We start from the raw sequence: 23,051 nt of genomic DNA, 5'->3' as shown, positions 1-23,051 counted from the left end.
TTCGAAGTCAGAATGGTCTCCTTCACCATGCTATATCCGGGACACAGGCCTCAACTGCTGGGAGAGGGACCCTGAGGACACTCTAAAATCTGGAAGAGGCTGCTGAGGCCTTCACACAAGGAAGGTGGATGACAGAGTTTAAACCAGAGGTTGCAAACTGGTGGCCCCAGGTCCAGTCTGGCTTGCATCTTTCCAGGCTTGCAGTTAGGTTTAACTCAAAGGGGGTTTAACATTTTAAACATTTAGTTGCACATTTAAAAATGAGAAGGATTCTTATTAAAATCGGGCTTTTAGATTCTTTTGAAAAGCTGAAAGATATGGTAAGAAACTGGCTAGAGCTGGCTAGAAGAGGCATGCACTCTTCAGCCGACCATCTCCCCTCCTGGCTTTTTCCCTTAGTTAATTTCTTGCCTGCTTCTACAGGCATTCATGCTGGCCATGCCTGCCTTAGGAGACCTAAAGAGGAAAATCATAGCCTTGGTGGTCTGGGGAGCCCCAGTGGTCAAGCCCTGATCCAGCTCTGGTGTGAGCTGGGCTCCCTTACCTGATGAGTCAGTGACAGCAGGGTCTGCCAGCCGCCCATAGTGTGCCATGAGTTTGAGCTTGGTCTCTTGTTTCCTGTGTTTCTTGCCCACATAATGTTGCTGAGCCATGACAGGGTCGTTGAAAGTCGCGTGGCAGAGGCTGCAGAACTTGTCTGGGTCTATCATCTCTCTATTCTGGTGCAAGGCTAAGGTGGAGGCCACAAGGAAAGGGTTTGTAAGGCGTTTCGACAGAGCTGTGGCGAGAGAGTTCAAATAGAAACAATGAAAAAACCCAGAAGGTGCCAGGCTTTTTAGAGTATGCTGAATGCAAAAGAAGGCTGGTCACTAGTTAATCACACTTGCAGATGTGGCACTGCCAGTGTGAATCACACAGTGAGAGCCTTCTCTAATTGGGGAAACTGGGAAGATTTGGGGGAGCTACTTTGTTCAATAGCTTTAACTGCTTTATGCACATGAATCCTGATTTTCTCATATGCTGAGGAGGCTCTGCACTTCTGCTATCAAGTTGCCAAGTTACAACAGACTAGAGACGCACATGCTTGCAGTCTTCTCATCCTTCAGAACTCCCCAGAATGTCACAGCAAGTGGGACAAGAAGTTTGGATTTTTCATTCCCATCCTCATAGTACCCCATTAGAAAGCTGGGAGCCAACGCACAGGTGTAGAAACTGTGGGCCTGAGGGTCTGGAGGGTCATTTAGAAAAGGCAACTGTAGTGGGAAGCCTTTGGGTTATGTTGCCTTCTGGGCTGAGCGGGGGAGAGAAGAGGATGACACTGACATTTTGTTATGTGCTTTGTACGTGTAGTTTTTACTTTTCTCCTCAGAATTACTCCATGAGGTAGATATCATTTCGTCACATTATACAGAAAAACTGAGGCTCATGGGTGAAATGACTTGCCCAAGACCACCAAGCTAGTAAGTGAACCTAGGTCTGTGTGACCCTAAAGACCATGCCCTCTTTGCTACACCAGGCTGCCAGAGAGTAGAAGGGAGACCTGAAGGCCTGACTTCAGACAATGAATTCTTTTAATCAGAGCCCAGTATGGGCATATGTGGAAGCCTCCTGTGGGTTAATAGATGTTCTCATGTTGACTGCAGGGCGTGCTGCTTTCTTATAGAGTGTATGCCATGACTCACTAATGAGTTCATGTGGCCTGAATGGTGTCAACCTAGTAAGCACTGCTCTAAAAGTGGCTTAGAACCCCTGCCACTGGCGGAGGGATAGGGCTCGGCAGCACTCACAGATGGCTCAGATGCTATCGTCTCTGTACTACTTCAATGGGGGGAGTTGTGAGGATTTTTAGCAAGCCAAAAGAAACTTGCTGGCTTTTCCCATAGTGATTTTCCAGTACAGGGAACTTCAATTTCTCTGGCTATTGATTTTCCCTAGCTGTTGTTTCAGTGAGTCACTTGAAAAGTAATGTACATGTTGCAGAATATTTAATAATAGGAGAAGATACTCAGTATGTGGTGTTGAGTTAAAAAGAAAAAGTTATACAGCAATCCGTTTCTTATGTCCTCAATTCTGTAAAACGACAACAGAAAACATACTGACAATGCATGGAAAAAGACCAAAAGCATAGAGTGAAAGGATGCTTTTCAGTATTTTCCAACTTTTCTACAATAAATTTAGATTTTGACATCAGAAAAGAGATAATAATAATTGTTAAGAGACATAAAGGTCATTCTTTAAAAGATACTGAGAAGCATCAGAGGTAAATAGTTAAGTAAAGTTAGAGGAATTGCTTAATGCAGTGGTCCCCAACCTTTTTGGCAACAGGGACTGGTTTTGTGGAAGACATTTTTTCCACAGACTGGGACGGGGGACGGTTTCGGGATGATTCAAGAGCATTATATTTATTGTGCACTTTGTTATTATTATTTGTAACATATAATGAAATAATCATACAACTCACCATAATGCAGAATCAGTGAGAACCCTGAGCTTGTTTTCCTGCAACTAGATGGTCCCATTGGGTCTGATGGAAGACCGAGACACCCGAAGTATGTTGCTTATGTCCAGTTTCCTCCGTAAACTCATTTTGGTTGCTGTCGCTGCAGAAAATCCTGCTTCACAGACAGGATGTTGGAAACGGAAGCAGGCTTTTCAGTGCTTTTGTGGCAATGTCAGGCTATTCCATTTCACCTTGATTTTAACCCAGAACATATGGAGATTTGAAGTTGTCTCAAACATACTTTTAAGGCCACTGCCATTTGTAATCTCAAGCAATTGATCCTCTTCTAGCACAGACAAAGTTAATTTATCCAACTTACTCACAAATGGGTCACAGATCCATTCCTTTCCAGTTCGGGGGTCTTTTGTGGTTGAGAAGTAATGCTCAAATTCTTTTGAAAATTGAGATATGTGAGCGATCATGCACCAGACTCTGGCTCAGTCCCTTTCAAAATCTCTGCTAACGTTTGAAACATGTCAAAAATCCCAATGTTCATTTGTTGCCCTCATAATTCCAGTTTGGCTTTGAATGCAGCCACTTTATCTGCTGTCTTGAATACAGTTGTTGTTCTCCTCTGAAGTGACAGATTGAGTTGGTTAAGCAGGTTGACTATGTCACATAAGTAAGCATAAGTTTTGCAACCCATTCTATGTCAATGAAATGTGCTGCCGGTGATTATTTTTCTAAAAAAAAAAATCTCTGGAGCAGCTCTCATAATTCAGAAACTCTGGCCAGTGATCTGCCTTTAGAAAGCCATCTCACTTCTGTGTATAAGAGATTTGTGTGCTCTGCATCCATCTCTGCACAGAGCTGCATGAACAGATGTGAGATAAAGGTGTATACTCTATTGTGGTTGATAATTGTAATTACATCCTGAAAAACATGAAGTTCAGGCGACATTTTTTGGCTAGCCAGTATTTCTCTATGGATAACAGTGCGTATAGTCTTATATTCAGAAGTGACCTCTTTGACCCGTTAAGTGAAACCAGAAAGCCGTTCCACTCCACCTGTGCAAATACCAACACAAAACGACCAATTCGGTTTTCCAGATAATGTAATCATTCAAAGACTTGAATAGTTCTGCAGCTGTGGTGTTGATGGGCAACAAAAGCCCATATAATGTAACCTCATGCACATCCTCCTGAAAAATATATCGCACGAAAACAAGCATTGTTGCCTTGTTGTCAACATCGGTAGACTCGTCAACCTAGACTATGTACCAAGGTGACTCATTAATCCTCTCTAACAATTGTGCCTCGGTATTCTCTGCTATTTCATCAATTTGTCTAGTTTCAGTGCTAGATGAAAAAGGAATGTGTGCCATTTGAACCGCAGTCTCTCCTAAAAGTTCATGACAAATGTCCTTAGCAGCAGGCAGGATCAACTCTTCACCAATAGTAAAGGGCTTCTTAGCTCTAGAAATATGCTTAGCTACTAAGAATGATGCTCTCAGTGCAGACACATTTGATGAAGTAGTGGCCTTCAATAATTGCTTCTGTTCTTTGTGTTCACATTTTTTTCTTCTGAAAAACTTCAAAGCCTTGTCTTTCAATGCAGGGTGCTTGGTCTCCATGGGGCAAAGCAGTTTTGAATGTTTCACGCTTCATTGGATAGCTAGTTGCCACATGTCAGACAATGTGGGCTTGGAGAACATGAATCACTTGTTGCAATGAACTTATAATTTAAGTAGGACTCTTGGTATTTTTTTTTTAAATGCAGCTTCTTTTTTGTTGGCATTCTTAGAGTTTTCTGCTGTCTCATCATTAGGTCTTTCTCCCTTTTCAAATAAGCTTTCTGGTGATGTTCGTTTTTTACTCATTTTGGCTAGGATTAGTTTGTGGGCTCACCAACACTGACTGAGACAAGTGCACACTGCAGCAAAGAGGCGTGGACTGAAGTGGTAAATAATGGGTGGGCCACGCATGGACTAAAATAAGTGTTCAATTCTGACTTAAAGCCTGCCATCAGGTGCAGCTGTACAATTGAAGTATATCAACTCACTTGCCACTATAAAGCCTGCCACTAGATGCAGCTTGTCACTTGCCATTCACTGATAGGGTTTTGATATGTTTGTAAGCAATTGACTTACGGTCTCTGTACAGTCAAACCTCTGTGCTTATGTTACCCTGTATTTGCAGCTGCTTACCAGTGCTAGCATCACTGCCTCAGCTCCACTTCATATCATCAGGCATTAGGTTCTCATAAGGAGCATGCAACCTAGATCCCTTGCATGTGCAGTTCACAACAGGGTTCACACTCCTATTGAGAATTTAATGCCTGATGATCTGAGGTGGAGTTGAGGCAGTGATGCTAGTACTGGGAAACAGCAGCAAATACAGACTAAGCTTTGCTTGCTCATCCACCGTTTACCTCCTGATGTGCGGCCCAGTACCAGTCCACGGCCTGGCAGTTGGGGACCCTTGGCTTAATGGACATCCAATAAAAATGAGAGCTATGGAAGTCTTCTCTCAGGAAACAGTGTAAATATGGAAAGGATAGTCTATTGGGATGTTTGCTGTAGTGTTATCTATAAAAACCAAAAAAGAGGGGGGGAAATGTTAGAGGAATGGTTAAATGTGGTTTGATGGGATATTATATGGCCATTGAAAATGTTTATGAAAAAGTTTTTAATAACATGAGGAAATACAAATGTTATATTGAAAAGAGTATAAAAGAAAATTGCTAACACAGTAAGACTATATCATTGTTAAAAAATACATACACGGTCTGTATGTATGTACTTGTAGTTTGAAATGTTACTAACATGTTAACAATGTTTTTCTCTTGGTGGTAGGATTTTGGTGATAATCTATTTTTCTCTTTGTACTTTTGCATTGTTTGGACTAGAATTATTCATAACGAGTATGCATCGTTTTTATAAAAGCAGTAAGATTATTTAAAGCAGGAATCCCCAGTCCCTGGGCTACAGATGCTACTGGTCCATGGCCTGTTAGGAACCGGGCCACATAGTAGGAAATGAGTGGCAGGTGAGTGAGGGAAGCTTCATCTGTATTTGTAGCAGCTCCCCAGTGCTAGCATCACTGCCTCAGATCATCAGGCATTAGATTCTCATAGGAGCACTGGTCCCTGGTGCCAAAAAGGTTGGGGACCACTGATTTAAAAATTCTGTTTAAGTGCACATATGTTTGGATTTAATCTACATTTACATAAAACAGAAATACACACATACACATAACAAAAGATTACAGGAGAAACAGTATTATAAAATGTTAACAGTGGTTATCTCTGAATGGTAAAATTATGGGTACTTTTTCTTTCCATTTATCTATATTTTCCATATTTTCTACAACATGCTTTTATTACTTTTACATTAGAAAAATGCTTAATTTCAGAAATAGCTATAAATTAATGTAATTACATGCAACTGTGCTTAAACTACAAAATTATATGAAAAGTAAAAGCAGGGTACATGCACAATGATTACAACTACTTAGAACATGTGTGCATGTGGCAAAGGCCAAAAGTGGATATGGAGAATAACCTTTTGAATATGGACTCTTCGGGACCAGGCATATTCAAGAGAATTTTCCCATTTATGGAAAGATGAGTCCATATAAGGTTAAGGTAAGTAAACTTATAAAGTTCTGCTCTTAAGTTGGTTTCTCTTGGGCTAATGTTTAAAATCTTTGGTACCATGAATGGTACCAAAAGACTTTAAACAAAAGCAATTAGTAGTAGTATAACTTAATAATGAATGAAACAGAAGCAAGGCCTACGACATTCTCCAGGTGGTAGATACCTGACCAACTACTGAATTTGATGGAGGGAGTCCATTTACTGGCTATCTTGATGAGAGTGATAATATTAACAATAGTAGCTGTCATTTACTGAGCACCTATTATGTCCTAGGTTCCTTATATACATTACTTTATCCTTATAACTTAGGAAGTAGATAGAATTATCAACATTTTATAGGTGAGGACACTCAGGTATGAAGAAGTCAAGTCATATAGACGGTAAATAGGGATTTAAATCTGGGCATCTGTGACTGCAGAGTCCATATTCTGTTGTTTCATAGCATGAATAACTAGATTTGGGTATGACAAGTGGGTATAATTATGAGTGATTTTTTTTACTCAGTCTTTGAAGCCTTCCAAAACATTGTTGTCTTATTTTTATAATATAGTAACACAAAAAAAGGATAATAAATATTATAGTGTAGTTTACTTCTTGATCCAATATTAAGAGAGAAGTAAAAATTACCAAGAAAAAATGGAATAAAGATCAAAGAACTTTCACTCCTGACTAACTGCAGTTAGTACAGGTTAAAAATCCCAGAAAGTCAGGAGTTAATGAGATGAAAGCAAGGGCCGCAGTGGAGACAAGATAAAGGAGGCTATTTTAGAAGTCACTGCACTGGGAATGAATTCATGGCAGGAGCAAACGTAGTTTGTTGGGCACTAGTGGCAGCACTGAAGTGTTCATTCAGCTTTGAAAGGCAAGTCCCTGTCTTGAGGAGAACAGGCAGCTTTGAGGATTAAAGTGAGCAGGGCATAACCTGAGCGCATAAAAAAGACAAGGATTTAGCTTTCAACTTGGAACATATGGTAAGAAAGGCAGGTAGATGCTGGGAGGGAAAAAATCTAAGTGGGAGAGGTAGGGGTTAGAATGCTCTCACAGTGTGTGTGCCTGGAGGACTTTGGCACTCCTGAGTTATATTAGTCAGGACAAAAGCTCAAGGCTATGAAGCTTCTACAGAGAAAAACGGATGTAACCAAAGAAAGGGAGGTTAGGTGAGCACAACTCTGAGGCCGCATTTCAATGAAGATGGGTCTACTTAACATTTTGAAGAGCTCTCAAGAGCAATTCAATCTCTCCTAGTCTGTGGCCCCAGTGAGAATTTCTGGGAGCACCTGGCATGAATGCCCTGAGGACAGGAGGGGTCCCACTAAAGCACTACTTAGGAAAACCAGTACCTTCCACCTTAGTGGATTGCTGCTTCAGCTTTAAGTTCTTTGCGTGGGTCTTCCCCAGGTAGTGCGACTGGGCCACGACAGGGGAGGAAAAGGTCATGTTACAGATGGGGCAGCACTGGTTCTTGTCTTTGCTTCTGCTGCTCTTCTGGTTGGGAGAAAGAACACAGGTCTGATCACGCCACTGTCCAGCCAGAAAATCTCCAATGGTTCCCCACTACACACAGGAGAATGGGCATTCAAAGCCCCCTTCACACACTATCCCCAACCTACCTTTTTGGATTTTTCTCCCTATCTCATACCAGGCCCTACTCACCATTCCCTACTTTATTCTCTGCTGTTTCCCTGCTGTGTAAGATGATCTTTCCTTCTTTTCTGCCTGGCATATGTCTGCTTAAGCCTTCAAAGCCCAGATTAAATATTACCTCTTCTGGGAGACTGTTATTCAAGAAAATCATTCAATAAACAATCATTGAGCCATTTTATGTAATTATTCCAGGAAGAATTAATCTCGTTCCCCCTCTGTACTTTCAGAGTGTATGAAACAGACCTCTTTATCATACCAACTGTCATCCTAAACTTATAGTATCATAGCTAAGGAGACTCTTCTGTGAACTAAAGTCTAATGTTTGGGTATGGACTGTTTGACTCACCTTTGTTTCCTATCTTTAGCACCCTGCTGGAATCTGGCACACAGCAGATGCTCAGGGTTTGCTGAACAAGCAGATCATTGGGTTTCAGTTGTTGATTATGATTACTAGAAAACAATGTATTTCAAGCCTATATTAAGGGCTCCCAGGCTCTTTCTTGAGAAGTCCTAATCTCTAAATAGACCATTCACTTGAAGACAGCATTTTTAAACTTTGGCACTGTTGACATTTTGGGCTGGATAATTCTGTATTGGGATGGAGGGTTGGAGGGAAGGTAGGAGCCTGTGATCTTATTTGAACTACTGGGTCACCTCAAGAGTTGAAGGAACCCAGATACAAAGAGGTGAAGTGATCTTATCTTTCTGATTTCTAAATCATAGGGAGAAGGCCAATCAGGGCTGAGCCCAGTGCAGTGGAGAAGGGCTGAGCATGGCCCTTCCAAACCCAAGGTTACTATAGTAGGAAGCAGTTTGCAAACTCTGATTCATTGAGGATTCACTAGGAATTGGAGTTTTACCTTATGATATTCTTAAGAGGTAGGAATTATTATCTCTATTTTATGGGTGAACTCTAGACATGTTGATTTACCCAGTCTCCTAACCAGTAAGTTGCAGAGCTGGTATTGGGTTCTATTCTACTGACTTCTTATCCTATGACGTTTGCACAGCCTCCCATGAAACAAAAATAATGGTGTTCCTGAGGGACTGAAGTTGTTTCAGCATAATTCTCATAGTATTTCTAAGCCAAAAAGCAAATGTGTTTACATTTCTATCAGAGCAGGCATCTGGAAAGGTGTTCCTTTCACTTGTTTATTCAAAACAGTCAAGTGTTGAACTCAGCTCTTTTCCTTGATCTCAAGAAAGCAAGTAGCCTGGCTTCCTTCTGCTTTGCCTCCTTGAGTGGTGAGTAGGCAGCTTCTTGTCCTACTCCGGCAAACCACTGGACGGTAATGTATAATGACGGCTCCATTTACTGAGCCCCTACTATGTGGCAGGCTCTGTGTTGGGTGCTTTTTCCTTCCCTCATTTTAATTTGGAAAAATCCTACAACATAGCTGGTATTAGCATCCTCGTTTTTAGAGAGGAAGAAATCAAGGTTCAGAGAAGTAATAAAACTTGCCCAAGTCATACAACAGGGCTGGGACTTGCTGCCAAGTTAGTGTGACTCAAAGCCTGTGCTCTTTCCATTGCACCAATCTGTCTGCCAGCTCCATCAGGAAGTGAGCAGTCTCAACATGGTATCTGGATTACCTGATCTGAGTCTAGCTTCTTCGTTTCCCCCTTTAATGTCTCCATTCCATGGATTGCTAGGTATCTCTTCACTTTGTTGGCATGTTTTTTGCTCTGCAAGAACCCAGGAAAAAGATCAAAGATAGCCAAATGCCATTTCATATCTAAGGTACTCAAAAACACTTACTAGATTTTCACCTGATTCATCCTCACAAAACTTCTAAGCAGGAGAGGGAGGGGGAAGAAACTAGTTTACTGAGTTCCTACTCTGTTCAAGGCACTTTACATGCCATCAATCTAATCTTCACAACAATCTGAGAAAATCATCATCCTCTCTATGTTACAGATGAGGAAACAGCAGCTGAAGATGGTGAGGTTTCTTGCCCAAGATGACAGCTGAGTTGTGATTCAAACCCAGGTCTCTTTAAAGCCAAGACATGTACTTTCTACTATAAGAGCTACAAGGGAAGATATAAGTATAATGATCCTGATTTAGAGGGGAGAAATGAGACTCAGGAAAATTTAAGTCAGTCTTCAAGTTACAGTCAACGTGCGTGGAGGCAACATCTGAGCAGCTAAGAAGGAATTATACTTCACTGTGCAAGCCAGGGAGAAGTGGGCTTAGAACTGGGTCTGGAGAGTAAAGCAGTTCTAAAGTACAATGGCTTACCTGGTAGTGTGCCAGCTTCTGGGACTCTGAAATGAGCAAGGCACAGCAAACCTTACACTGGGTGTTGGTGAAGAGACATTGGTTCTTCTGGATCATGTGCTCTACTACAGAGAAAAAAATAAAAATCTCTGAGTTAAAAACCTGCCTCAGTAGTACTGTCTTTGAATCTTGTCTCAAACACAGACCCTGAATAATGGAATCCCACACTATTATATTGTGGTAGAACTCAGTCACTCTTCCTCTATTGTTTTCATGACTCATGCTATGTTCTCACCCCACCTATACTATTACTTTATAATGTTAGCCAACTTTATTTACTAAATTGTTTTTAAAATTTTTCAGTTGAGATATAATGGACATATAACATTAAATTAGTTTCAGGTATATAATAACTCAATATTTGTATATATTGTGAATGGATCACCACAATAAATCTAGTTAACATCCATCACCATACAGTTACAATTTTTTTTCTTATAATGAGAATTTTTCAGATCTATTCTCTTAGAGTCTCTCAAATATATAACACAGAATTATTACAGTCAACATACTGTATAAGTAAATTCTTTTAAAAAACAATCTTTAGATCATAAACTTAAGAGGACACTAATAAAAATGACACAATTCTAGCTAGACACTGGTGTCAGAGGCTTGGAGTGCTCCCTAAAAAGGACAGTAAGAGCAGCAACTGTGGGTAGCGGTGTTAAGATATCATAGCACCCAACTGAGACTCCTTCCCTGATAGAAATTGAAAGGATTGAAAGACGGGAAAAGGGAATCATTGTCTCACCGTTCTTTTAAAAAATTTATTGTAATAATAATAATTATTTGTGGAAAATTTTCTGTGGAATTAAAAATAAAGCAACTTTCAAATTTGTTCCACTAAAAGGTCAATAGCATTTTTTAATTATTTAAATTTACATTGGTATAACCATTCACAGAACTGGTTAGAAAATTTTGAGATTTAATTATTAAAAGACTATAATATTCTTTTTATATGAAAATAACAAATTTCTATTTATGAAGGAAACATTAAAATTACACATTGGTTTTCTTTTGAATGAATCAGATTTGTAAAGAAATTTTGGAGGATAAGTATTGGAAGATGGTGTTGATCTTTTATCTTCATGAGAAAAGGTAAATTAATCTTATTCTAACATAGTAAACAAAAACTATTACCTGATACCAGCTAAATATTTGGATACAAATCATGGTTAGGAACTTGGGTTCCCTAGGCATGCTGACTTGGGTTCAAATCCTGCTGCTGCTATTTACTAGCTATGTGATGTTACAGAAATTATTTGTTCTTCATCCCATTTCATTTATGTTTTCCTTTGTATAAATGAGGGTACTGGTTAACATGTACTTCACAGAAGGGATTCTCCTTGTGGTTTTCCATATAAACCAGTTAGCACAGTGCCTGGCTTACTACATGCTCAATCTTATTGTCAAATTATTTTCTGAGCCTTGTGCTTCTGAGCAAATTAATTATTTTTGATATTTTACCTATGATATCTCTTAATCTAAAACTTGATAACTATTAAAAATTTTCTCACTGTTCTGGATCTGACTTTGAACTAAAATCACCCAAACTATTACACAAGTTCCATTGTAGGAGACCATGCAATTAACATGTTCTTAACTGTTGGGCCTGGAGAACAAAGCCTTACCTTTTGGGGAAGGAGTAAAACCTTACCCAAGGTATGGATTCTATCATGACACTGATAATCTGAGGCAGAGAAGAGTCCAGAAAACTGTGAGGGGATGGCAAGCCCATGTTTTTTATCTTTTACTCCAGACCAAAAAGCAATGAAGATGCCCTAGAGGGAGTCTTGTGGGAGAACTTTGAAAAAGGTGCTTCTTTCTACTTCACAAGAACTAAAACATATCTGTGCCAGCCCTTTTGAGCAGAAGGGCTGTTGTCTGGCTGTATTTCCCCCTTTATGGTCTCTTGTTTATTTCCCCATTTTTCTCCAATAGTGCTTGGTAAATTTTTGTGAAAGATTTTGCTTGCCTCAGTTGTGCTTCAGAGAAACCAAGGGAAGTGGGTCTGGGAACACATCTGGGCCAGAGCTTTTTAAAGGGAGGAAAAGAGGCTCCTTAGAATGCAAAGCCCACAAGGGGAAGGTGGTATCCAGGAGGCAGAGTCCAGCCATCTCCTCCATGCCTGGACATGCTGGATGTTGTTTTATTAAAGGATATGGTTTTTTTTTTTTTCTGACTCCCAAAGACTAAATAGGGCAGGGATCATGTCATTTATGGCTTTGTAGCCCCAGAATAACACTTGATCTACAGCAGGCGCTTGGTGAATACCTGCTGAATGACTGAAGTGCACCGCTCTGGCCTCAGTGTGTACACTTACATAGTCCACAAACATATATCCAGAATGCCTTCTATGTGCCAGCACTGGATTTCACGGTAGGGTCACATCAACAAATAAGACAGAGTATAAAGTAAACAAAAAAGCAAGATAGTGATAGAGAATGAGAAATGTTATGAAAACAAACAAGCAAGATGGTAGAGAGTGATGTGGGCAGTATGTAAGTGAAGACCATCCTAGGAGGCACCAGCCACAAGGTCTGGGGGAAAGTATTCCAGCAGGTGACAGTGCCAAGTTCCAAGGGATGAGGTTAGCATGTTCACGGAATGGAGAGAAGGCCAGTGTGGCTAGAGTATGGTGAGTGAGAGAAAAGTTGTAGGAAATAAAGTGGGAGAGACTGCATGAGGCCTATCAGACCATGATGAATGAATATGTCATGATAAGAACTATGAATTTTATTATTAGTGCAATGAAAAGCAACAAGATCTGCCTTAGGTTTGGAAAAGGCTATTCTGATTACTGTGTCTGCAGACTGTACGGAGACAGAAAAGGAAGCAGGGAGGACAGAGAGGAGGCTGTTGCAGTATTCTAGGCCAGTGATGATGGAAGTTTGGACAAGGTAGGTTGGCAATGGAGACAGAGAAAAGAAGATGAATTTGGAATTACTTTCTGGAAATAGACCTGACATTCTATTAGACTGAATGGGGGTGGGGTGGGGATGTGAAGAAAAGAGAGGATTCAAGGATAACTCCTAGGTTTTGAACTTGAGAAACTGTACAGATGAGATAAGAACTGGAGGTAGATAGCCTTGGAGGAGAAAAAAAGACTTTTTTTTTTTTTTTTTCCGGCTATGTTAAATGTGAGTGGTCTATCAGACACAAGGGTAGAGAGATCACATATCTCTATCCATATGGAGATTCAGATCTGTAGCTTGAGAGAGAGGTCAGAGCTGGAGTTATAAATTGGGAATCATTGGTATATCAATCATAATTAAGACTGTGGACTGAAGAGAATCTGACTGTAGACGAAAAAGGAAAGAGATTCTGGGACTGAGCCTTGGGACTCTCCAAGTTTAGAAGTCAGGCAAAGGAAGTGAAGTTGAATATAAAAGGAGTTATGGCAGAGTGAGATCCTCCCCCCGCACAAAAAAACTAACTATAAAACTGACAAAACTGACAAAAACAACCACATCACCACTCTGGAAATTGACCAAAGGCACTTAACAATCTGAGAGTATTTATGTTTGTACACCTGCTGAACTTTGGGTGAAAACAGTGGAAATCTGGGGCTGCTCTCTTCCTCTTGTGCTCAGCACAGAGAAGCTGCCAGGAAGAGGCAAGATGTGAGAACCAATAGCTTCCTTGTGGAAGGGGAAAATCAGTTTGGAGTGGGGGGAAACATGCATACCTAGTTCTACTGTTGGTGGAAGTGATGATCCTAGGGGCAGGTGAGCAGGAAGGGCCAAAGTTCTCCTGGCTTGAGGCTGAGATCGTGGTTGGGGCAAGTGTGTGCCTGACTGAGACTGCGTGACAATGGAGACCAAGAGAACCGAAGTTCATCACACACTCCTGGGCAACTCTGAGGCTGTGCACATGTGCAGAAAAGATGTAAAAGGGCCTGACAGAAAGTAAAAGCCTGGGGAGACTTTAAAATGGTCTGAGCTTTGAATGTGTTTCCCTATCTACAGACAGATCCAAAAGCAGAGGACTGAGGCCTTACTGGCTCTAGGTGTTGGAGAACAAGCTCTGCTGAATCACTGGTTGACCACTAAGCACAGAAATAGATGATCAAAAAGAATCAAGTTGAGAATATTTGCTCTTAAAGTCTACAGTTACCATGTAAGCAGTTTCCTTCCAAACTATGAGGAAGCCACATGAAATCACATGGAGAGGTCTTAAGACTATCCAAAAAAAAAAAAAAGATATCTGTCTAGCTCCTGGAAACTCCATCCCACAGGTATTTTCAGCTATAGCCACTATCTGACTGAAACTGCCTAAGAAACTCTGTTTAAGAACTGTCCAGCCAAGCCTTTCCTGAATTCCTAACCCACGAAGCCCATGACAGGTTCATGAGGCTGGAAAAAGCTAAGGACCCCAAAGAGAAAAAGAATTTAACATGAATTATCATTATTCTGAGGTGGCTTTGATATAACTCTAATCCAACCATCCAACTCTTTAGAGTGAGAAAAGTTTGACATGCGAAATTAGGTGCTTGGAAAATCATTAGAAAGGCTGAAGGGACTAGGTTGGGCCACCAGAAACATCTCTAGGAACAATGCATAATTGTTCCAAAAGGCAAGCTATAGTCTCTGAGGCCTCCACTGCAGTCTTGCTGGAAGTCAGAAGCTTCCATTGTCATTGAATCTACCTCTCAACCTATGAAGCTGGAGAATGAGTGCTGTTACACTGGTGTAGGAAGATCTCACAGTTCCGTGACTTTTCTTGACAGCAACAATAGCCAAAAGCCACAGGAATGTGGTCTTCACTGCATTTCTGCTTTCCAAATCTTATGAGAAGGCATCTGATTGGCAGGATTTAATTTCTATCCATATTGTAGCCAACAAGAAGATGTATGGGGTAGAGGCTTAGAGATCTAGGGTATGAAGTTGAGGGCTGATTTTCACAGGGTCAATGAAGTAGGGACAAAGAAGTCAGTGTGGGAAAGCAAGATAATTCATAAACTTAAGAAATTTAGAGGAAGTAGTATATGGGAGACAAAATGATAATGATATTTCAATCTGAGTTGCAATTGTCTTTGGGTAACTTAAGGTGTCTTTGGTTGCCCTAGGATGACTTAGGGCCAGAATGGTTGGTTACTGCATGATTGAACTCCTATATTCCAACTTGTAGGTGAACATTGCTGATCTATAATGACTTGTTATTCCTTAGGCATAGATGTGGCCTTAAAACCTTCACTTCAGCTCTATAGAAATTCATCAATTGACTGGAGCTGGTTCCTAGAGAGAGATGAAATCTACTTACTACCCAGTTTATTATGGTTTATTAGGAAGTAGTGGGTTTCTAGGTACAGCTATGGTTAGAAAGTAGCAAACAACAGAAGATCCTAGGAAAAAGAAGGTGGATATAATGGGTCACACTGGTTAGGCAGTGTGGTATAACAGGCAAGGTGGTCTCTAAGAATGAACTGGACAGTTACCCCATTAAGGTCACTTAGCCTTAGTACTTCCATCTACTTTGTGAATCCATATTTATTGATTGTCTCAAGAAGCTCAGATTTTCATCATATGAAAAGGGCATGAAGAAAGCAAATGTAAGGGCACTGATGATAAGGTGCTAAAGTTTTCTATTTAGAATGTGTATAAAACAGAGCTGAAATAAGATAATGAACGGAATGAACAATAAATGAAATGAAAATTTCACTAGAGGACCTCAACAGGATATTTGAAATGGCAAAATAATTAGTGTACTTTAAGATAAATTAATAGAAATATTCAGTATGATGAACAGAGAAAAAGAAAATTAAAGAATGAGCAGAGCCTCAGAGTCCTGAGAAACACATCAAGCATGCCAACATCTGTGTGAGGGGAAGCTCAGGAAAGAAGAGAAAGGAGCAGAAAATGTTTCAATAAGGCCTGAAAACTCCTCACATCTGAGCTAAAGAAAAACATTAATCTAAACATCCAAGTATCTCAAGGCCCCCAAAGTAGGATAAGTACCAAGAGACTGACATGTAGACACATCACAGCAGAACTATTGAAATCCAAAGGCAGAATCTTGAAAGCATAAAGAGGAAAATGACTCATCATGTACAGTGGAATAATTTGATTAATGACTTCTCATCTGAAACAATGAAAGCCAGAAGGCAGTAGAATAACATACTCAAAAAAGTGAGAAAGAAGAAAACTATCAACCAAGAACTCTATCCAGCAAAACTATCCTTCGAATGTTATACTAAGTGATAGAAGCCAGTCAAAAAAGGTCACGTTATAAAATTCCATTTATATGAAACATCCAGGATAGGCAAACCCATATGAACAGAAAAAAGATAAGTAAGTACTTGTCAGTGGTGCTTGCTAATAATGGGTACAGCATTCTAGGGTGATGAAAATGTTCTGAAATTAGACAGTGATAATGGCTGCACAACTCTGTGAATACACTAAATGCACATTTTAAAATATGAATTTTATGGTATATGAATCAGGTGTCAATAAAGCTGTTATTAAAAACAAGACAACTATACTTCAAGAATGAAGATAAAAGACAATCCCAGATAAACACAGAGAATTCATTGTTAGTGGGTCTGCCTTGCAAGAAATACTACAAGAAGCTCTTGAGGCTGAAAGAAAGGGATACCAAACAGTAACCTCAGTTCAGAGGAAGAAATAAACACCAGGCATGGTAAATATGTGGGTTAATATAAAGGACATCATATTTTTTTTCTAATTTCTCCTTTTCTTTAAAAGACATTGTATAAAGCAGCAATTATGACACTGTTTAATTAGGTTTATAACATACATAGAGATAATATATTATTAGATAATAATAGCACAAAGGAGGGGCAGGAAAGGAGCTATAGTGGAGGAATGCTTTTATATTTTACCAGAATTACTATTAATTTAAATAGGCTGTGATGAGTTAAGATGTGTTCTGTAGTCCCTAGTACACCAAGAAAATAACTTTAAAGAGTAAAAAAAAAAAAAAATTCAAGAGGATTAAAATGGTATACCAGAAAATACTTAATACAAAAAGAAGCCAGTAAAGAGAAGAAAAAGGAGATAAATTGCAAAATAATGTAAATCTACCCATATCAATAATTAAATTAAGTGTGAATAGTTTAAACAACTCACCCAAAAGGTAGAGATTGTCACCTGTGGCAATCCATACAATGGAGTTCCACTTATCAATAAAATGGCATGAAGTATTAACATACATTACAATTTGGCTGAACCTCAAAAGCATACTGAGGGAGAGAAGCCAAATGCAAATGACTATATATCGTATGATTCCACTTACATGAAATGTCCAGAAAAAGCAAATTTATAAAGACAGAAAACAGATCAGTGGTCGCCTAGGGCAGGAGGTAGGAGTGGGGATTTAAAGTAAAGGAGCACAAGTGATGGTAATATTCTAAAACTGGATTATGGCTACATAACTCTATACTTCTACTAAAAATCATTGACTTGTAATGGTTACAATGGGTGAATTTTATGGTATGTAGGTATGTAAATTATCTCAATAAAAGTGCTAAGAGGAAAATAAAAACCCCAAGGTGAGTAGAATATGGTGTTACGGATATCCACCTAGACCTCATATAAATATTGCAGAAGTGGGGAGAGTAGGGAAATGAACTGTGTTGTGACGCTGTACAGTCATACACACAGACAGTTCATTTTTCAGCACACAGCTGCTGTGTTCTGTTCCCTGAGGACAAAGGTCACTTCCTCTTTTTGTGCACCCCAACTCTTAGGTATTCCTCTCCCCTGTACCCACTACACATTACACTGAAACTATTTTGGTGTCTGCTACCTGGACTACAGGCCCCTCCAGAGCAAAGATAATATTTTCCTCATCTCTGTAGCTCTGATGCTCAGCCAGTCTTGGGAATAGAGCAGACATCAAATTAATAATAGGAAAATTTCTAGGTGGTGGATAAGAATTTTGTACTACACACGTTTGAACGTATGAGGGAGAGAGTGGGCCCATAATAACCCAAGAGTCAGACAAGACTAGTTTTTTAAACTGGAGAAATATATACCAGGATCTATATACATAGATCTGTGTACCACTCCAAACTGAAACATATAGTCCTTGGATGTAGTCAAAAATTCCATTTTTTCTCAGGGCAATCAGTTCACAGGCAACATACTACACTTCCAAGATTAGCCTGGTCAGTAAGTAAACCATTAGAGAAGTCTGACTGTCCTGCAGTTTACTTGACAGCATAAGCACAGACGTCCAGATGGTTCCTGTACTTTTGGGGAGAGTTAAGCAGCTAAATCTGCTGAAAATTGTGAAGAGGGACACACAACCAGGTCAGGCAAGCTCTTTCCATCTCCTCTCGCCATTTTACCCATTGCCAGGTAAAATGCAGAGAAAGCTGGGAAGCTTCAGCCCAGAAGTGTCCCTGTTTCTCAGGCTCCTGGCCCCCATCTCAGAAAAGGGACCCAGCTGGTAGAGACCAAACACCTAGAAACAGGGGTAAGCCAGGACTCAATCACTAAGGCCAGAGAGAACATGGGGATAAGACAGCCTTCTTGAGCCAAGGCCGTTGGAAGTGTGGGGCATGACAGAAGGGATGCCAGAGACACTAGACTGGAGACTAGGACGATGGAGTCAGGAATAAAATGGTGAGTCCGGCGGGGAAGGTCCTGTGGGACTCCGAGAAGGAATGAACGGGGACTAGAGTCCACGAGTTTGGGAAGAGCTGCGCTCTGGTGGGTGAGGAAGACAGGGCAGAAATCACCCGCAGCCTGAGCTTGAGAAGGCCCCAGACCGCTTGCACGCGGTTCCCTGATTCTGGGGGTGCCGCGGCCTCAATTTTCCGGGGAGCTGGCCGATTTACCGGGGAGCCGAGCCCGATGGGGTGCACGAGTCCGGGAGTCCCGGGGCGCGTCACGCAAGGGGGCGGGCCGGGAGCTAGAGGGTGTGACCGTAGACCCAGGGGCTGGTCCGGATTCTCGCCCTACGCTTCCGCCACTCCCCGAGAAACTGGCAGGAGGGCGAGGGGCTTCCTACCTCTGAGACCCCCGGACTCACCTTCCTCCCTCCCCACTGGTTGGGCCCCGGACACTGCTTCCCATAGGCGGCGCGCCCTCTCGCGGTCGAAGCACAGCCCGTCGGGTTCCCGGCCCTCCCGCTCCTCCGCGATGTTGTACGGCCCGGCTCCGCCGCTGTCCGCCGTCTCCACTGTGCCCAATGCGGTATACTCCATTTTCCCGCAATCCCTAACCCGCCGATAGTCGCTCCTGAACCTTGGTCTCGCGAGATGTGGCTGGGAGGATGACTTTGCCCGACCAACAAATCTCGCGAGGTTGGGCGCCACAGACCGCGTTGAGGCCCTGGCGCTTCTTTTACCTTGTCGCTGGTGGGATTTCTGATTGTTTGCTGTAGTTTTGAAAGTCGGTTGCCAGTTCTACAGCAGCCCCCTTCTTTCGGGACAGGCTCGCGCACTCCTTGGCTCAGGGTTCTCACTTCGCTCACGGTCAGCCTTTGCCACTTCTCATTTTGTTCTCGTGAAGGCCCTGTTTGTGTGGGAATATTTTCCCCATTTCACTGGTAGGGAAACTGAGGCCCGGAACCTAGAAATGGTTAACTCAAGAGTTTACTACTATTAAAAGGTAAAGCTGGGCTCCATCTCAATGATTATAATAGATAACATTTGAGTTCCAATTGCTAACCTAGACTTCCCCTAAACTCTCCAACTGTTAAATCCGAAATTCTCTCAATTCCATACTTGCCCCTCCCCCAGTCTTTCAGAGCCACCATCTGTTGCCATGGTTATTGTAGTAGAGGCTTCACTGGTTCCTTCCCTTGCCCTTCAGATATTCCCAGCATAGCAACCCCAGCGGTGCTCTTGAAACAAGGCATATCATATCGTGTGCCCGGTGCTTAAATTCTCTAACACTTTACTATCTCACTCTTCAAAAGAGTTAAAGGCCTTTGTTTAGCCAACAGTACCCTACACAATCTGACACTTAACTTCCCCCATTTCCCATTGTGTTAGCCTCCAACCCCTTCATTTCTGTCCCAGTTACCCTGGCCTGCTGGAATGCATTTCCCCCATATGTCCTCATAGATCAGTCTCTCTTTTTCTTCTCTGGCTACCTTATCTAAATTTTACCCCTCTACACACATTTCATGTCCTCTCCTTTATTTTTTTTCCTTCTTAATATTAGTCATCAGACATCATTTATATTTACCTTTTATCTTGTTTATTATTTGTCTCCCCACTAACAGGCAAGCCTCAAGGAAAGCAAGGATTTTTATTGTTCTCAGTATAATCCCCATCACCTAGAAATACAGCCTGGACCCTTATAGGTACACAATATTTGTTGAGTGAATGAAACTTTTGATATAATTACCTTATTTCAACCTCTTTTATTCAAATGTTTAGGGTTTACTATGAGCCAGATGTTGTTTTGGGCTTTGGAATACAATGGTGAACTAGACAGGAAAGTTCTAGTAGAGTGTTTTCTATTTTAGTGGAGGGGAGTGTAATAAGTCGGCAGGTAGTAATAAACACTAAGGAGAAAATAGTAATACATCTTGGGTGAATGATGTAGGAGGAAGATTAAGTTAGTCAGAGAAAGGCTCTGCAGAAGTGACATTTGATTTAAGACCCGATTGACGAGAAGGGGATGGCCAAAGAGTTGAAGAACATTCCAGGCAGAGGGAACAGCAAGTGCAAAAGCCCTGAAGCAGGAATGAATTTACTATGTTGGAGGAACAAGAAAAAGGACGGTATGGTTGGAGTCCAGTAAACAAGGGGAACAGTGGTATCAGAGGAGGCCAAAGAGATATAATTACCTTATTTGCCAGAGCTCACACATTTCATTAGTGGGATTTACTCATTTATGCTACAAATACTGAGCACAACAGAGCAGGAGTGTCTCTAGGGTATACACCTGGAAACCAAATTGCTAGGTGGTAGGGTTATGTGAATGTTATACTTTATAAGCTAATGCCAAATTGTTTCCTAAAATGATTGGTTGGTGGTATCATTTATTCTCATTCGCAAAGTATATGAGTTCGCATTGATTTTCGTTCTCTCCAGCACTTGATACTGCCAGACATTTTTTTTGCCAATCTAGTGGGTATAAACAGTATTAGATATATGTCAGACCTTTTCATTCTATTCTTTCTCTCTCTCCTTTTTTAAATCATGAAACATAAGCCATGAACTAGATATTTTGTTAGGTACTAGGGAATTTAATTTCTCTCTTTTTGCCTTTTTTTTTTTTTTAATGGTATAAGGAGTACAAATACAAGTCTTGAATGAATTTTATATATTATACAACTGTATAACCACTACCTATGTTGATATAGAACATTTCTGGAGTCCTAGAATACTCACTGTGCATCTTCTCACCCAAGAGAAATTATTAGTTTTGTTTGATCTTGAACCTTATATAAGTGATTTGCTTAATTTCCAAATATGTGGAGCTTTTCTAAATTTTTTATTGTTAATTTCTAATTTATTCTATTCTGATCAAAGAACATACTCTGTAAGATTTCAAGTCTTTTGAAATCTCCTGAGATTTGTTTTATGGCACAACATATGGTCTATTTGGTGAACGTTTTATTTGAATTTGAAAAGAATGTGTATTTTGCAGTTGTTGGGTGGTTTTGTGTAAGTATTCAATTATTTCAGTGTGGTTAATAGCATATTCAAATCTTTTATGTCCTTACTGATTTTTGTATAGTTCTATCAATACTGGTGTGTGTGTGTGCGTGTGTGTGTGTGTGTTCAAATTTCCAATTATGATTTTGGATTTGGATTTACTTCTCTTTTTGGTTCTGTTATTATTTACTTCATTTATTTCATTTCTAAATATATAATAGGAAAGTCATATTTTCAGTTAGACACTTCTGTTAGTGTGAAATGCCCCTCTTATCCCTAGTAATCCTTATTAAAGTCTCCTTTGTCTGATAATAATTTAGCTATGCCATCTCTCTTTTGTTTGTATTTTCATAGTATGTATTTTTTCATCCTTTTCTTTTGTGTCCTTTTTATCTCAATTACCTTTTATTTAGCGTTAAGTCCATTTCCATTTAATTACTGATATAGTGTGTTTATTTCTATCATTCTGCTATTTGTTTTCTGTTCGTTCCATCTGTTCTTTGTATCTGCTCTCATTTTTGCTGCCTTTTGGATTGAACAATTACTTTTTATTCACTTTCATCTTTTGTTTTTTTTCTATTACAATTTAATTATTTGGGTGTTTGATTGTTATTTGATTTTTCTTTTAGTGGTTACTCTAAAGATTATTATTGTATGCATTCTTAACTCATCACAGTCTACCCTAAATTAGTATTTTCCCACTTCCTGAACAATGCTAGAACTTTAAAAAAGTTTAACACTTTTTGCTTTCTGTGCTATTTTTGTCATATATTTTATTTTAATATATGTTTTACATCCCACAAGACACTATTATTGTGATTTTAAACTGTTAGTATTCATTTATATTTACCAACTTAGTCTCCTTTCAGGTGTTCATCCTATTGTGTTTCACGTTACCATCTAGCTCATCTACCTTTAGACTAAAGAATTTCATTTAGAGTTTTTGAGTACAGGTCTGTTCATGATGAACTCGCTCAGCTTTTGGTTGTCAGAAAATATCCTATTTTGTCTTCATTAATTTTTTTTATTCTGGTAAAATATGCATGTCATAAAATTTACTATTTTAACTATTTTTAAGTATACAGTTCAGTGGCATTTAGTACATTCACATTGTTGTGTAACCATCCCTGCCATCCATCTCCAGAACCTTTTCATCATTCCAAACTGAAACTCTGTACTTATTAAACAATAACTGTTTTCTCCCCTTCTTTGGCCCTTGGTAACTACTATTCTACTTCTTGTCTTTATGAATTTGACTATTTTAGGTACTTCATTTAAGTAGAATCATACAATATTTGTTCTGTATATGGCTTATTTCATTTAACATAATGTTTTCAAGGTTTTCATGTTGTATCATGTATCAGAATTTCCTTCCTAAGGCTGAATAATATTCCATTGTATGTATATACCACATTTTGTTTTGTTTATTTATCCATTTATCCATCTGT

At 40.0% G+C, this 23,051-nt stretch overlaps 2 protein-coding genes across 7 annotated transcripts in view; one reads left to right on the top strand and one right to left on the bottom strand.

Moving 5' to 3' along the window:
- Nucleotides 1-19,249, bottom strand: part of ZNF346 (zinc finger protein 346) — a 28,643-nt gene extending 9,394 nt beyond the window's left edge. Inside the window, exons 1-5 of one of the 5 annotated variants that reach the window (XM_016158317.2) lie at nucleotides 19,020-19,249; nucleotides 9,984-10,087; nucleotides 9,335-9,427; nucleotides 7,438-7,582; nucleotides 545-730 (exon numbers count right to left, since the gene is read on the bottom strand). In XM_016158317.2, coding sequence (XP_016013803.1) covers nucleotides 545-730; nucleotides 7,438-7,582; nucleotides 9,335-9,427; nucleotides 9,984-10,087; nucleotides 19,020-19,194 — 703 coding nt within the window. In that variant the 5' untranslated portion in view covers nucleotides 19,195-19,249. Of the gene's footprint in view, nucleotides 1-544; nucleotides 779-7,437; nucleotides 7,583-9,334; nucleotides 9,428-9,983; nucleotides 10,088-19,019 lie in introns of all 5 variants that reach the window. The other 4 variants (XM_036225018.1, XM_016158319.2, XM_016158316.2 and 1 more) reach the window with 4 other exon arrangements.
- Nucleotides 19,250-20,564: 1,315 nt separating this feature from the next.
- Nucleotides 20,565-23,051, top strand: part of UIMC1 (ubiquitin interaction motif containing 1) — a 105,317-nt gene continuing 102,830 nt past the window's right edge. For both annotated transcript variants that reach the window (XM_016158308.2, XM_016158307.2), the window contains exon 1: nucleotides 20,565-20,723. The gene's annotated coding sequence lies outside the window, so the exon portion shown is untranslated. The remainder of the gene's footprint in view (nucleotides 20,724-23,051) is intronic.

This window comes from Rousettus aegyptiacus, unplaced genomic scaffold (assembly GCF_014176215.1).
Source record: "Rousettus aegyptiacus isolate mRouAeg1 unplaced genomic scaffold, mRouAeg1.p scaffold_m13_p_7, whole genome shotgun sequence".
Classification (NCBI taxonomy): Eukaryota; Metazoa; Chordata; class Mammalia; order Chiroptera; family Pteropodidae; genus Rousettus; species Rousettus aegyptiacus.
The sequence above is the reverse complement of the archived record's forward strand: the minus strand, read 5'-3'. Positions and strand labels throughout refer to the sequence as shown.